General features: G+C 32.4%; 1 protein-coding gene across 1 annotated transcript in view; it reads right to left on the reverse strand.

Annotated features, from left to right (window-relative positions):
• The window catches only part of LOC145260498 (calpain-9-like), a 214,674-nt gene that overhangs the window by 80,416 nt on the left and 117,329 nt on the right, over positions 1–16,929 (reverse strand). The window contains exons 7-9 of the mRNA XM_080118609.1: positions 15,034–15,111; positions 13,840–13,997; positions 6,539–6,699 (exon numbers count right to left, since the gene is read on the reverse strand). Of these exons, the coding sequence (XP_079974735.1) occupies positions 6,539–6,699; positions 13,840–13,997; positions 15,034–15,111 (397 nt within the window). The remainder of the gene's footprint in view (positions 1–6,538; positions 6,700–13,839; positions 13,998–15,033; positions 15,112–16,929) is intronic.

A 16,929-nucleotide genomic window follows, 5' to 3' on the forward strand; every position in this document is an offset into this window, starting at 1 on the left:
ATTACAAGAAGCCTCTCCAATCATCGATATTCATGACAAATAACACCCTACCTGAGAATTCTTCCTTTAAACCCCTCAGCTTAGCATTCACAGGCAATATGAACTGGAACAAATACACAGAGGGCATTGCAAAGGTTGCTGCAAAGAAGGTGGGTTCCCTTTATCAATCTAGAAGACTACTCACGCCTGATAGTATCCTATATTTTTACAAGACCATCATTTGCCCATGCATGGAGTATTACAGCCACAGCTGGGCTGGTGCATCTACAACTAGTCTCTCCCTCTTAGATAAAATCCCAAAAAGAGTTGTCAATCTAAGCGGTCCCACTTTATCAACTAAGCTCCAGCCCCTGTCTCATCGCTGCAATGTTGCATCACTCTGCCTGTTTTACAAATATTTTAATGGAATGTGTTCTGATGAACTCGTTTCACTTGTACCCCCCCTCGACGTACATATCCTCGACAAACCCGCTTAGCAATAAGATCTCACCCCTTCACTGTTGTTGTCCCTAAATGCCAGAAAGCTTTATATTCTAACAGTTTTTTCCCTTGAACAATATGAACTGGAACAAATAGAGGACATTGCAAAGTCTGCTGCAAAGAAGGTGGGTTCCCTCTATCATGCTAGAAAACTACTCACACTTGAGAGTATCCTGTACCTCTACAATGCCTATGTATGGAGTATTGTTGCTGGTGCATCTACCACTAGTCTCTTTCTCTTGGATAGGGTCCAAAAAAGAGTTTTCAATCTAATAGGTCCCACTTTGTCAATTAAGCTCTAACCCCTGCCCAATTGTCACAATGTTGCATCCCTGTGCCTGTTTTACAAGTATTTTAATGGAACATACTCTGATGAACTCATTGCATTTGTGCCCCCTCAATGTCCATATCCCTGACAAACTCACTTAGCAACAAAATCTCACCCCTTCACTGTTGAGGTCCCTAAATACCAGAAAGCTTCCTATTCTAATAGTTTCTTCCCTCAAACAGCTAGACTTTGGAATTCCTTTCCTGCCACCTGCTTCCCTGATTGTATTGATATGCAGAAGTTTAAATGTAATGTAAACCAACATCTTGTTAATCTTTCCTAGGCATGGTTTCGAATAATGCCTTGTTAGGGGTAAATGTGAGTAAAAAAAACAAAAAAAAACATTGCCATTTGTTTGCAATCAGTTTGTTGTGAAATACAGCACAATCATGTTGACACACTGGTTCTCATCAGATCACCGAAGTTAAGCAACGTTGAGCCTGGCCAGTACCAGATGGGTGACCATTTGGGAAGGCGAGGCACTGTATGCACCATGAATTAAAAATACCAGGTTGGGAAACTGGCACGGTCTATCCTTTTCTCGAGGGTAGGTGGGCCTCTCTTAAGCCGTGGTAGACAACCCATCTAGTGATGGCGTCACGATAAAAAATACCCCTGACAGCCTTGGCAAAGCATCAAGTATTTCCAGCCATTAGAAAAAACGTGAAAGATTCTGCTGAATTTGTTCACGTTTCACCTGCGCCTTGGATGAAACATTTCTATTTATTTTCTATTTGTGATCAGTATCAGGCTTTGAGATAATTAAAATTAAAAAAAAAAGGGTTAGATATGATAAGACAATCCAGTAATATAGATTAAGAATAGTTTAAATAGATGGAGATTGAATAAATTGATGCAACACCAACAGAAATGTTATGGTATGACTTAACAGGTGAATGTTGTGGTGGAGATGGAAAGAAAATTCAGTTACTTCTACTTGATAGACAGAATTACAGATATTGAATATGATTGGATTAAGGAATTCAATATCCTATGTTAGCATTTCTTTTTTTTTTTTTTTTATCTAATCTCTGGCCTAAGATCACAATGTAATATCTATTCTGTCCTCAGTCAGAAGGAAGGCAATGTCATGGTCAATGTTGTGGCATTCATCCTGAGTCAGTTGGGCCGACTCTTTCCAACAAGTTCACCACGTCACGAACACTGGATGACCAGACATTGTGATTTAAGGCTGCTTTCATTATAAGTGCAAGCCATTTGCAGTTCCAATGATAGGCACTGTAAAGATGATGGCGCAGAATAAGTTTAATGTCCTGCTTCAGTCCTGAGCCAGGTTTTGGCCACTGTGACGTTTCTTCCAGCCTGGTGGTGGAGCGGGATCGATGACTTCCAGGATTAAGTCACCTGGTTATCGCTGAAAGAGATGATTGAACCAGCGCAGGTGTCTGGTAAGGAGAGATTTTTGGAGGGAGTGGATCTTGCAGTGAATGCAAATTGTACTGTTGAGGATAAACTGATGCCAGAGGATGCAGCGAAGACTGTAATGGTTGAATACCTCTAGTTTGCATAGGTCACTAGCCCGCATAGGCCAAGACCCACAGCCATATAGAAGAACAGCGTGGATGAAAGCCTGATAGATTCTGACTTTAGTGTTCAATTCCTTATTTCCTTTCGAGATCAAAACTGAAGTTGACAGAAGGCGGTACGAGGAATCCTCTTAAACCGAATCAATTTTCATATGTAACTAGAAGAACTCCCATCCCAATTAATTCCCCAAACAAAACAATTTTACATCACCTTTATGTCCTCTTATGAAATTTAAATAACATTACTAATCCTTACATCTAGAATCCTTATTTTTTTTATCTTTTATTTTTTTAAAATCAAAATCCATTACACTATTTTGACTTTAGAAAAGATCTTAAATTTATGGTTTAAAATCAAGGGGTTTTAAGAAGAAATTAATATTAGAGAAATTTGCTTTTGGGTGAAATTAAACCTTATATATAAATTACTTATTTCAATTTTGATCAAAATCCATTACATGATTTTGATTCTGGAAAATGTCTAAAGTTTAAAGTTTGAGGATGAAGGGTTTTAAGATGAAATTGAAATTTAATCTTGTTTAATTAGTATCTAACGACTATGGATCAAATTCAATGCAAATCTGAAATATTTGAATTTTCAAATTGGAAGTTGAGCCCATTATGCCAACTAAAACCCCTTTAAAATACTTGAGAAATTGAAACTTGTGGAATTATTGATATCATTAAAATTTCACAAATATTTTTATATTAAACTGAACCCTTAGTCATTGTCTTGAATTTGAGATATTTTCCAGAATCAAAATTATATAATGGTTTTTGATCAAAATTGGAATAAAGATTCTAGATTTAGTATCATTTTACTCTGCATAAGGAGATATAAAAGTGGGGCAAAACAATTCTATTTAAAAAATTCATTTTACCTATCCTAGGATGGATAATTCTTCTAGAGTGTGTATGTGCGCACACCACACACAGACACACACACCTCGTACCGCCTTCTGTCAACTTTAGTTTTGATCTCGAAAGGAAATAAGGAATTGAACACTATATATATATATATATATATATATATACACACACATACTAACAATGTCCCGACCTTTAGTCATGATCAGTTAAGTGGTGTAGGAGAGTATATATACATATACTATGACCTTGACCTTTACCTTGGAAAATAGTGTACACCATCCCTAGGTGGGGAAACATCATAGCCAGGTTTGGTTATGATCGGTCTAGTGGTGTGACTGTAGGAGAGTATATATACATAGATTACGACCTTGACCTTTGATCTTAACCTTGAAAAATGGTGTGCACTATCCCTAGGTGAGAGACCATCATCATGTCAGGTTTGGTCATGATCAGTCCAGTGGTTTGGGCTATAGGAAAGGTGTACACAGACACTACTACTTATAACACACACACACACACTAGACTTTAAAAAAAAAAAAAAAAGAAAAAATTAGCCAGTTGACTTAAAATGAGTATTTTATGCAAAATTGATTGATTAAATATGGTTAAATTTGTGCTCAATCTTGCACTGAATACTAATCCCTACTAATCCTTAACTGTGCATCGAATGCATACTATAATACTTAGTTTGCTGCACCTTATCATAATAAAAGTCCATACAAAATTTCTGAGAAAAAGTTTAAGGAAAAAAGTGGAATGAACAGATAAAGAGAAATATAATCTCTCTCTCTCTATATATATATATATATATATTGGCAGCAAGTCATTATTCAAGCACGTCTGATTAAACACGACAGAGTTATTCTTTTTTCCAATTTTTCTGGATATCTTTTCCATTCGCCGAGCGGTCTTTTTTATTTTAACCGGCATGTTATACAGCATTATATGTTATTCAGGCACCATTTTATACAACATGCCAGCTGAAATAAAAAAAAGACTGCTTGGCGAATGGAAAAGATATCCAGAAAAATCGTCAAAAAGAATAACTTATGTTCAATCGGACGTGCTTGAATATGGATATATATATATTTTTAGTATTGCACTATCAAGTTATTTAAATGAACTTTATATTGTTATTTATAATTAAATACAAAATTAAAGAATTTTATTCATTATATATATATATATATATATATATATATATATATATATATATATATATATATAAAAGGACACACAAAATAATGAAATAATGTTCTTAAGCCATTGTATCATATTATGTATTATGCATCCATTATTTCTGTCGAAAAGAAATCCTTTTGATTTTCAAAGGCTGAAAAACTTCTAAGACCCAATTTAAAGAGAAAGAAAAAAGCTTTTAAGTGTATTTGCCATGGAAATATATGATTCATTCATAATAAAGTCCCAACAATCAAAAGGTCATAATTTGACCTGAGCAAAGCAAGAAGAATGAAAATGAAAAAAAAAACTATAGCTTATTTACCTACCTCTCCCCACAATCACCTTTACCCCACCACAGAAAACAGGAAAGGAAGAGGGAAGTTTGTCCCTTACTATTAGGTTCAAAATCAGAGCAAAAGTCAACACAAATAATAGAAAAAAAAAATTCTGTGTAAATTAAGGTTTAGGTACAGAAATGGAGAATGGCATTGTTCGTTTTGCTTTGTTTCAAGAGCAGCAAGCATAAGACCAAATGGAAATTGGGTCAAAATACTGCAGACAAGAGTCTGGAAAAAAAGGGGGTCAAGAAAAGCAACAAGGAAAATATAAAGTCTTACAGCCAACAACTTCAGATTCTTTTTTTTTTTTTTTCATTAATTTAATTTATTCTAGCTGTCTCTATCTGGCATTGCCCGGGATTAGGAGAGTAGAAAGTGGACCTTGGGTTTACTTTTGTCAGTCTCAAATCTTGTTTCCCTTATTTTGTCCTCTATTTTGTCAATCTATGAGTGGTGTTTCTGACAAAGGAGGATGAATTGCAGTTTTCTGGGTTGAAATCCATCTAATACTTATTGTTGGTTAGTTTTTTCTTTTTTTCATTTGAGCTCCTTACATCAAGTGGCTCCATACATTGTCTGGGATGATTTCCATAAAATAAACAAAAAGTTAAAAAAAAAGTTTAAAAAAAAAAAAAAAAAAAAAAAAAACCCTTGAGCCTTTGTACTTTTTACTTTTGGTTAGTATTTTTTTTCTTCTTTGTAACTATGCAGCGGTTTTTTACCTATTAATTTATTATTCATTTTTAAAATTCAAGTATTTTTGATTTTTAGGTTTCCTAAACTTAAAATGTAATTATCATGGTTTACTATTCTATTAGATGATCAATAAATTATTAATTGAACCAAATTTATTTTATTACTGTAATTATCCCATTGATTACTGTACACGTAATAACCCTTATCCCTGAGTGGCCTCCGGGCCTTGATAAGTGGTGACTTCCATGTAAAAAAAAAAAAAAAAAACTTTCAATATATGAGCTAAAAAATTATAAATGCTTCCAAGGGAAGTTATTAGTCAGGAAGAAATCTTCGTTATCTCGTTTTCATTATAATGAACAAAGAAAAAAAAGTAACCACTTTAAATGTTTTTTTTAGTGAAAACAATATTTTCAGAAAGAAAATGATGAAAGATAAAATATATTCCTGTCAATAACATATGAAAGAAGAAGAAAAAAAAAAAAAAAAAAAAAAAAAAACAACAAAAAAGCTAGCCTGAATCAAATATCAATATGCCAGATGTTATTTGGGTCTGACTTTGAAGAATCAACACAATAATTTTATGTTAGATGGATGGATTTACCAAAAGAGAGAAAAGAAAAAAAGGAAGAAAGCAGATAATAAAAGCCAAAACCGAAAACAGAACCATAAAGTATTTAGTATGATCTGCTTCCATACATACTGGTTATGTGATTAAGCCACGAGTTAATAAATGTAAGATGCTGCTGTTGTTGCTTCTATTGGGTTGTTAGTAATTATTCAAGTCTAAGTGTATACCTTCTGTCGAAAGTTATGGGGAAAAAATTATCTGTTGTCTGAGTTTACATTAATATGCATATAAAATAATGTTTGAATCACAGACATAAAAAAAATAAAAAAACAACAACTACCTGGCATTCCTTAAACCTTTTATCCTCAAGTGGTCTTCGGGGCTTAATAATTGGTGAAAAAGCGTGCGTATGCATAAGATAATCAAAATTTACAATTTCATATAAAAGATAAAAAATAAAACTTATTTTTATACAGTGAATTAAAAAAAAAAAAAAAAAAAAAAACAGCATTCGCTCAATACTTACCTTGTATATAACAAATCCAATGTATTGCAGATTAGGGTTTTTTAATTTGATTTTTCTTCTGTCTTTCTGAACAAGCTGTACAATTACACTGCAAATGTTTTCATCGTCTTCATCGACGTCACTAAGGATCATACGGTATTGTGGATTCGACCAGTGGGTTGCTAAATTAAAAACAAAATTGTTATTGACAGATAATGCAGAAATAATAAAAATAATAAAAACAGTAGAAACACTTTATGATCTTTATAAACAACTTTACTCAAAATATTTCTAATATGTAGAGAACACTTACTGATGCTACACTTATGTTAATTGGTCCTTTCTCAATGGAGGGGAAAACCTCTATAACTGAGACAATTACTATTTTTTGGGGGGGAGGGGATACTGCCAGAGTGCCTCCTTTTTGCTCATATTTTAGGGGAACTGATCACCCCCCCCCCACATTAAAAACGACCTTGTGTCACATTTGCTTTCATGGGAAAGCAAATAAATATCTATTATTTGTATTTTTTATGGTTTAATTTTACTATCTAGTGGCATTCAAAGGGGCCAGCTTCCATCGAAGGAGAAAGCGTCTAGGGAATATCAAATTCACAACAGTCCCCAGTTGCATGTATATCCCAATCAGGAGAGATGATGACGTTAAGTTTTTAGTTGTTGCAAGGAGGTATCAATGCCCTTCTATATACAGTGCCTGATATTCTCACAAGCTCACTCATCTTGTACTAACTAGGCTCAAGTTGCTGAATTTCTTATTCAGAATCGGTGTGTGCTATCAAAAACTAGACCATCTATGACCCATTGGGTCAGTATTATATATCTATTATTACAGTAAGGCTGTTAATCAAGTCCCCCCCCACCCCCGAGGCATTTTTCTTATATATGAGGGTCGTTCCAAAAGTAATGCCACCTATTTTTTTTTAATTCCATTGGAATCGATAGGAGGGAATTGCAAATTGCATTGTTATGATGATTCAACTAAAGCATTGACAACCTGAAAGTTTCATCTCTCCGTTGTAGATATTGATAGTATGAGACTAAGAAAGCAACTCCTGTCATGGACATGCATCAGAAGCAGAGACGTGTTATTGAATTCCTCCTTGCAGAAAAAGAAAATTGAACCGATCAACATTCACCGGTGCCTGCTGAACGTTTATAAAGCCGATGCAGTTTATGTCAGCACAATTAAGAGATGGGTTTATCGATTTCAGAGTGGCAACAGAGATGTGAGTGACAAAGCGTACTGCGGGCGCCCATGTCCAACCACCATCCCAGAAAACACTGTGTGTCTCGATCAACTCATCTGCACTGATCAGCAGACAATGGTGAATGAAATGCGTGTAGAGTTGAATGTGGGTGTCAGTGCATTGGAAACAATGTTGTCATTGCTAAGATGCAACAAAGTGTGTGTGTTTGGTGGGTTGCACGAAAGCTCACGCAAGACCAAAAGAACCAGGATTTATTAGATCAGTACAAAGCTGAAGTTTTGGATTGAGGTTTGATTTAAAAAAAAAAACAAAAAAAAAAAAAAACTCTTAATTGTCTTAATTAACTTATTTGGTTTGGTTGTTTTGTTTTACAGAATATTAGTGACGGGATGATTCAAATATTTTTCTTGGTTCCGATACAATTACAGATCCCAATTCCTTACAGATCTCTTAATATTTAACTATAAAGTTGTTATTTTCTCCAATCACCATAAAAAACATGTCAATGTGCAGAGATTAAAATGTAAAAATAGGTGGGTGGGTGGGGGGTGGTGATTTATCGATTTTAATTTTATTAGTAGTTCAAAATCAATATCTATTGAAAAAATATAGAACAGACAAAAACATATACATTTATCATATCAACAAAATGGAATGGACCTGGATTTATTAATAAAAAAAGAAATAGACTTGGCGCTATTTGCGTTTGGAATTTCTAAAGGCTATGTTTGTTGGGAAAGCAAAAAAAACCCAAACATTTTCCACTATTCACCAATAACATCCAGTGTGAATGAACCTGAAAATGGTTGGAGGTTACATCGGCCGAAACGTGAGAAACAATCAACATAAGAATAATGGTCTAAATGATACAAAAAATAATAAACAGACAAACTTTTAAAACCACATTCATGCATTCACGGATGTAAATAAAACATGACCCCTGACTTACAAGCTATTTAAAAAAAAAAAATTGTATACATCAACATTTATGATTATAGAAAATGTAGTAATGGAAGACAAGAAATCTTATTTTAACATTTAAAAACACCTTTATTGGTTATCTTTGTTAGTAAGAATAAGGAAACGGGTTAGTTGTGGAAAGAGTTTCTATGTGGAGATATTAATGATTAGACAGACCTGCTGAAAGAGAGAAGAGTTCATGGATGTTTGTGTCTACAGTAGTAGTGGAAACGTGTGTCATGAAAGATTAGAGACAGTACTGTAGGATGAGAAAGAAAGTTTGTGTGTGTGTACCACACTGAGATCTGTGTGTGGAGATAGCCATGTTGGCTTGTTTGTATTCCCATCTTAGTTGAACCCCGGGCCCAAAGGCCGGGTGAGTTCTGTTGAGTCCCCAGAGAGAAGTTGGGGGGGGGGGAGACAGTTCCGTTCCACGTGGAGTTGTTGTCAGTCTAAGATCCAGGAAGAAAGAGAGAGCGTGTGTTGCTGGCTTAACCTTTTATAAACTCAGTCACATGACTGAGAGCTGGCTTATGATTGGACATGTGAGGAAGGAACTGTGTAGCAGATGAACTAGAAGATAACAGGAGTTAATTCTCGCGGCTCAAGATTTGAAATCCATTTTGTTCCTGGCTTGTCCAATCACAAGCCAGCTCTCAATCATGTGACTGAGTACATAAAAGGTGAAATCGGCAAACCGTCTCTCTTTCTCACTAGCAGCAGGCATTCACCTGGGCCATTGCCCCCAGGCCTAACATGAGTACAACAAGCCAACATGGCTATCATAAAAAAAAACTTGTTTCCATGTGCACTTCACACACCTACTCTTTCTTACCATGAGACACTAACCATTTGTCCTGTCTCTACTATCGGATGCACGCTCCTATATACGTAAACATATTAAACACTTTTTTCTCTCTCTTTCAACAGACCTGACCTATATCTAATTGTCGGATATCTAATCTATGTCCCCACATCAGGAACTCTTTTCATGACTACTATAAATACAAGCGCGAACGATGCGTTTTACAACAAACACGTACTATTGTGTCATTACTGGCGAGCGATCAAGCAACAATTTGATTAAATAAAAGTCTTGTAATACATCCATGTGTCTAGTCTTTATCCTTTTGTCATCGCTTCCCATGTGTGTGTGTGTGTGTGGCTGTTGATCTGCATCTTTAAATTGTCCAGCGGCTTTTGATTTTCTGTTAACTCAAGGTAAATAACATATATACAAATACAATTGACACTTGTCTCTCTTTCAACAGGCCTGTCGGATATCTAATCTACGTCCCCACATCAGAAACTACTATAAATACAAGCGCGCACAAACACTGAACTCTCCTACTAACCCGTTTCTCTTTTGTACACGCTACTAACAAAGATGACAAATAAAGTTGCTTTTGAATATAGAATGAAAATCCATTTCAATGTCTCTTATTCTATAAGTGTATTTCAAAATCTCAAGCCGTGAGAATTCATTCCTGCTTATGTTTGTTGCAAATCTGTCTGCTACAAAGATTTGAATATCAAAAGTAATGAAAATGTGATATCACATTGTTACTAGCCTAATGGATATCATTACAGAATATGGAATTATCATATACAATGAATGGTTTTCAATACATGTTTTTGTTTCAGCATTAAATAATCCAAAAAAAGATAGACTTGCTGTTAAAAAGAATAAAATAAAACTATATTTCTTTTTTTTTTTTTTTTTTTTTTTTTTTTTTAAATATAAAGGTCAGTGTAAACGATTTTTCCGGTTTGGAGAAGAAGCAGTTTAAACCATTGTAATTTAAAAAAAAATTTTTTTTTTATTACTTAAACAAACCATTATAATTTATTTTTTTGTTATTACTTAAACAAACCATTATAATTTATTTTTTTGTTATTACTTAAATCATTATAATTTATTTTTGTTATTACTTAAATCATTATAATTTATTTTTGTTATTACTTAAATCATTATAATTTATTTTTTTGTTATTACTTAAACAAATCATTATAATTTATTTTTTTGTTATTACTTAAACAAATCATTATAATTTATTTTTTTGTTATTACTTAAACAAATCATTATAATTTATTTTTTTGTTATTACTTAAACAAATCATTATAATTTATTTTTTTGTTATTACTTAAACAAATCATTATAATTTATTTTTTTGTTATTACTTAAACAAATCATTATAATTTATTTTTTTGTTATTACTTAAACAAATCATTATAATTTATTTTTTTTGTTATTACTTAAACAAATCATTATAATTTATTTTTTTGTTATTACTTAAACAAATCATTATAATTTATTTTTTTGTTATTACTTAAACAAATCATTATAATTTATTTTTTTGTTATTACTTAAACAAATCATTATAATTTATTTTTTTGTTATTACTTAAACAAATCATTATAATTTATTTTTTTGTTATTACTTAAACAAATCACCCATGATTAATTTATTACTTTTTTCTTTTGGACTATTAAAGCATCATTCATGTTTTCATCTATGTTGACCCGAAAACGATCTTCTTTAGTACACCAGAAGGGGAGTAATCCCTTATCATTACTTGAGCATATCACTATGATTAATTCATAACTTTTTCTTTCAGATTATTAAAAACATCTATTATATTTTCCGGTAGTATTCTCACCCATGTTGATCCAAAAATTACCTTTTTTAGTCAACAGAGAGGGAGTCATCTTCCATCATGATAATGTTCGTCCTCACGCAGCACCACTAACCAAAGATCTCCTAGAAGAATTTGGTTGGGAAATCTTACCCCATCCTCCATATTCAGTTGACTTAACTCCCTCAGATTATCACTTATTTCAACGATTACAAAACCATTCAGATGGCCTTAGGTTAACATCATGAAAGGAGTGAACACAAGTTCACTTAATATTTCAGATCAAAACCTAAAGAATTTTACAAGCGAGGCATTCATAAGCTCGTTGACAGATGAAATCAAGTTATAGAGAGCAAAGGTCATTATTGTTATGAATAAAAATTTTCAAAAACGGTTTTTCATTTTCATAATGAAATTTTAAATCAACAAAAAGGTTTTGCAATGACTTAATATAATAATGATAATACGATAACAGAAACTTTATTTTTAGCTTTGCAAGAATATCTTTTTTTTCTCCCCCCTTTTTATTTATTTTTTTAATTTCCTTTGTTTAAGCTGGGGATGGGGCATCCTACTGGAGACCAGACAGTCACCCGTTATCTCATACATTCCAACCAAGAGATCTTTAAGATTTTAACCAGCCTTTTAAGTGCAATTGCTTGAATCTCTCTTGCACTTGGTTCACCGGATATATTTGCCAGGAGTTTTTTTTTTTTTTTCTTTTTCATGAGTTCAGTTGCTCCTATAATTACTGGAATGATGGAGATCTTAAGATTATCACTTATTTTGAGAATTACAAAACCATGGAGACAGCCATTTGTAAGCTCATTGACGGATAAAATGAAGTCATAGAGCAAAGACCATTATTGCAATGTCTAAAGATTTTCAAAAATACTTTTTCATTTTTAAGATAAAATTTTTAAAATTTAAAAACTTTTGCAACAACATAACACAAGCAGCTGGAAGATGCCGAAGAAAAAACTGCCAGATGATTAATTCACTATGCAGCATCTCCCTTTTCCGACGATAAGAGTGGCTTTCTATTTAGAAAACCATTCTTAACATGGGGAAAGGGAAGATTTCATGTTAAAATAGTGTGTTGAAAGTCATAAAAATGCTTAAATATATTTTAATTCATGCAGATTTTCGTATTTATTATTATAGAGCCAATTCTCTATCAGGGCTCTACGGACAAACTTATCTTTAGTTGACCCTTGACAACTAAATATTTTTGTTACTAGCCAAACCCATATGATTTTTTAGAATATGACATCTTTGTTCTGTGATGAGTATGTACGTTTATCATAAAGATTTTTCTGTGTGTGTTTTTTAAATAAGTGTGATTCTAAATATACAACAAATTTTATGTCGATACTTGAAGGTATAAGCATTCTAATTTCTTCAGATATTTTTTTAAACAGCCTTTGTTAAAAAAGAGTATATTGTTCTATTAAACTTTTATTGTTTAAATAATTTAACTTTGTTCGTTTTATATATAAAAAAAAAAAATGTTGAAAAAATATTTTTTTATTCAGTAGTGAACTTTGGATGACTGTCAGTGAAAGAAATACAATCGCCAAAAGATAAGCGTTTCATTATTTCTAGTTGCCACTTTAAAAAATTACTCGCAAATGCGACTGTTTCACTTGCAATGTAGAGCCGTGTCTACTGAATATCATATTGTACCTAATATATTGTACTGATTTCAAAAGTAAAAAAAAAGAAGAAATGACTTGGGTGCCATCAGCTAGAATGAAAATCAAAACATTTCGCGCTCCAACTGCATTCCTTTATTTAGCACTTCAACCATGTTCCCTACCGTTTTAACTAACCTAACAGATAGATAAGAAAGTTAGAAAATTAAACCGCTTTTAACTTACGCATGCACAAACTCATACAAATATGTCAACAAGTTGAAATGAACATTTGGCATTTCAACTTGCTGACGCATTATTCATCCATCCAAACATAGATTTTTACTCATTATAAACCATCCTGGGTGTATGATTACTATTTCCTGTTAATTTCAGTGTTATGTGACCAGTAGTTTAAAAGTTTATTGGTTAAATATTTACACATAGAAAGAGAGAGACGCACATACATACATCTATGGTTTTACCTATAGAGATATGAATTGAATTTTCTGTTAAAAGTTGTTATAGAAAAGTTAACTCATCTTCACAAATGAGCCCCCAATCCTGGCAAAAATAAATAAGTGAAATGTACTTAAAAGATGTTCGTCCATCCGAAGGACGAGGACCATTTAATCGTAGAAAGATGATGCATGACAGGCACTGAATTGTGAGGCAAGGGTTGCATAATCTCTAACGACCCCTCTCCTGAGTTGGCCAATGCAGAGATAAGCAGAAAGCACATACAGCACCTGGTATTTTCAAATGGTCACCCGTTTTAGTACTGACTAGGTTCAATGTTGCTTAACATTGGTGATCTAACATGATTATGCTGTATAGGACGTAATAACAGAGCATGTACTTACATTTGTGTGAAGGACGTCCTCCTGCAGAAAAGCCTTTGTTCCAACGATTGTGGAATTTTGCTGTGAACCATTTCCGTGGCATATTTATAGGAGAGTCGGGAGTAAGATTGCAAATATCCAGAGTGTCAAAGTGATTCAAGAAATCTTTGAAATTCATCCTATAAAAAAAAATTTAAAAAAAATTTTTTTTTTTTTTTTAATTCAATGGAAATGGAAAAAAATTAAATTAAAAAAAGGGGGGGGGGAGGCAAATTCAATTATTATACAAAAAGTGCAAGTAGAAATTTTTCCACAAATTTATTATCAAATATTAAATTTTGAAAACAAATGAATTCCTAAAAGAAAGTAGAAATCTGATCTTGGATCACCAAATCCAAGATCCAAACTCTCGCTTCTCTTATTCCGTCAATTAGTTCTCACATTCCATGAGCAATGTTTCTGACAAAGAGGGAAGAATTGTTTTCTGGGAGGAATCTATCAATCTGACATTTAGCCTTGGATAGTTTTTGACCTTGAAGTGGTAATTTTTTTTTAGCTGTTTACTTTAAGTAGCTACATGCTTTGTCTGGAGCGATTACTATAAAAAAAAAAACTGACAGCAATTATAGCAGATACATATAAGATCCATTTTGTTTACATGTACATGCAGCATCTTATGTTTTGTAGAGTTGTGATTTGGTTGGTGTATTGATACACAAACAACTCTTCACTTTTGAAGTAAAAAAAAAAATTTCAAAATAAGCAAGATTCGAAATTGAACCTTGATTTATTGCTGGCATTGGATTTGAATCGAGCCAACTGTCTAAGCTCTAAATTCTCACATGATTTTCTCAACTGATGCATTTTTTTTTGTTATTTCACCCCAAACAAGGCATGTTGGCTGCTCAAGAATGCAATTGGTCTTGTTGAAGGTTCGCAGTCAGTTGAGTCAACGTGTTTCTCTGATTAAGGTGAGTCCTTAGGGCTCTTAGCTGAAAGACTGTAAAGTATCTACTTCAACATGTGTTGCTATAAAAATGTATAAAATAAAACATACAAGATTCCAAGGGTATTAGTGAAATGTGACTGCCTCATCTAAACTTGAACTTGTATCGATGATTTCACATTAAAACATTAATAACCATCACAAGTCTACACTTGAAATCCATACTATCAAGACAAAGTTTTAAAAAGAAAAAAAAAGAAAAAACTTACCAAAATTCTCCTTCGTCGTGAAATATTAAACCCAATTTCTCCCTCTCATCAGAAGGAATACTGAGCCATTCGACCGATCTACAAAATGATAAAAGATGAAAATATTTCTTATCATGATTGCTGAAATATGGGGTCTTCTGCTTCATATAATTATTAAATTTTTAAATTATATAACGTCACTAAAACAATATTATATATATATATATATATATATATATATATATATATATTTTTTTTTTTTTTCTTTAATTCAATCTTGCCTCGACAGTCGAGCTGTATATTTGTTCCAGTTCTTTTTTACGCACATTTTATCTTTCTTTTAATAATATATTGGAATTCATTCCCATTTCTTTGTACCTATTTGTGAATTATTCCACGGATTTCTGCCTTTTGGATTACTTTGGATCATCTTCCAATTATGCGGTTCCCTTGGATTACCTGTGCGAATGGAATTTTAACTTTCTTGGATTCTGCATCTTTGGATTTTACCGTCATTGGAAATTTTACCCTTCACCAGACTATCCATTCACATGAAATCACTTTTTTTATTCACCCTGTTCCCTCTGCTTCACTTTTTGTTATCAAGTAAGATCTATGGCAAAATCCGATCCTGGATTTTGCTAAATCCTACCCTCTGATGAGAAGGAAAGTATTTCTTTGAAACTCCACGGATTAAGGACTATCCATTTATTTAGTGTTTCCTTTTTAAAATTAAATATGTTTTTAACTCTTTTCCAAAGTGTTTTTTAACATGTTTTATTAACTACTTGTTCTTTATATATATATATATATATATATATATATATATATATATATTTATATATATATATATATATATATGATACACAGTATGTGTTTTTATTTTACTTCAGCATTGGCATACATCAATGCTAAAATATACAAAAGTCCTGTCCACCTAGAGATAATTTTCTTGTCTGTTTATTTATGATTAAAAGGCTTTTTCCATGAGTTATAATGTCCCATTATATGCCTCGTACAATAGGGTAGTGTGAAAAAAAGATTTTTTTTTCATATTATGGGTCTATAAAGTTGTTAAAAGGTATCATTAGCAATAATATGAAGTTTGGCTGTAAAATTCTTTTGCTTAGGGGTCCCAACCTTTAATTATATTTTTACATATACATGCATATTATATAATTATGTATATGCATATTTCTTACAATGTGCATCATTATTATTATTATTATCATTATCAACAACAACAACACCCTTCCTGTCCCAATGTAAAACTATGGTTTAAATATTGACGATGATAAAACAGACTGAAAAAAAAAAAAAAAATCAATGAAAATGAAAATCCTTCTAAACAGGAATTTAAATTTCCTTGTAAATGTAATTTTAATTGTATAAACTGCCAAAATAAACAATTTCGAATACAAGATTCCTAATGTGAGCTTGTTTCTAACACTTACTAGTTTAGTTTATATTTAGTAAAATTGAAATTATTTCCAATGTAATATACAACAATGCAAGTATAAGTCATTTTTTCATTAAAAGTTGAGGCCCTTTAACATAAATCAATCAGCAAAAAAATTGCACTAATGTTTTTCATGTACAATAACTTTTAGGACCCATAATGAAGCTTAGCAGAAAAGTTTGTATTTTGTCTCAGCCTACCCTAATCTGGTTTCATTGAGACAAGAAATCCAATGATAATACTGATTTTGTATTACAGCATTTTGCAATAACATCATAGGATCTTTAGTCATGCTAGGCATTCATCTATAATGGGCAGTTGTCTATGTGTACGATATTTATATGTTCAGCTAAAAGTGAAAAACGATAAAACAAAGTTAGTAGTTTTTTTGATTAGCATTGCCCTGGGTGAATAATCTAAAATTATTCATTCTTTGACCCTAAACTGGCAGTAATTTT

Source organism: Euprymna scolopes, chromosome 36, assembly GCF_053919585.1.
Source record: "Euprymna scolopes isolate OS-2025 chromosome 36, ASM5391958v1, whole genome shotgun sequence".
NCBI classification, from domain to species: domain Eukaryota; kingdom Metazoa; phylum Mollusca; class Cephalopoda; order Sepiida; family Sepiolidae; genus Euprymna; species Euprymna scolopes.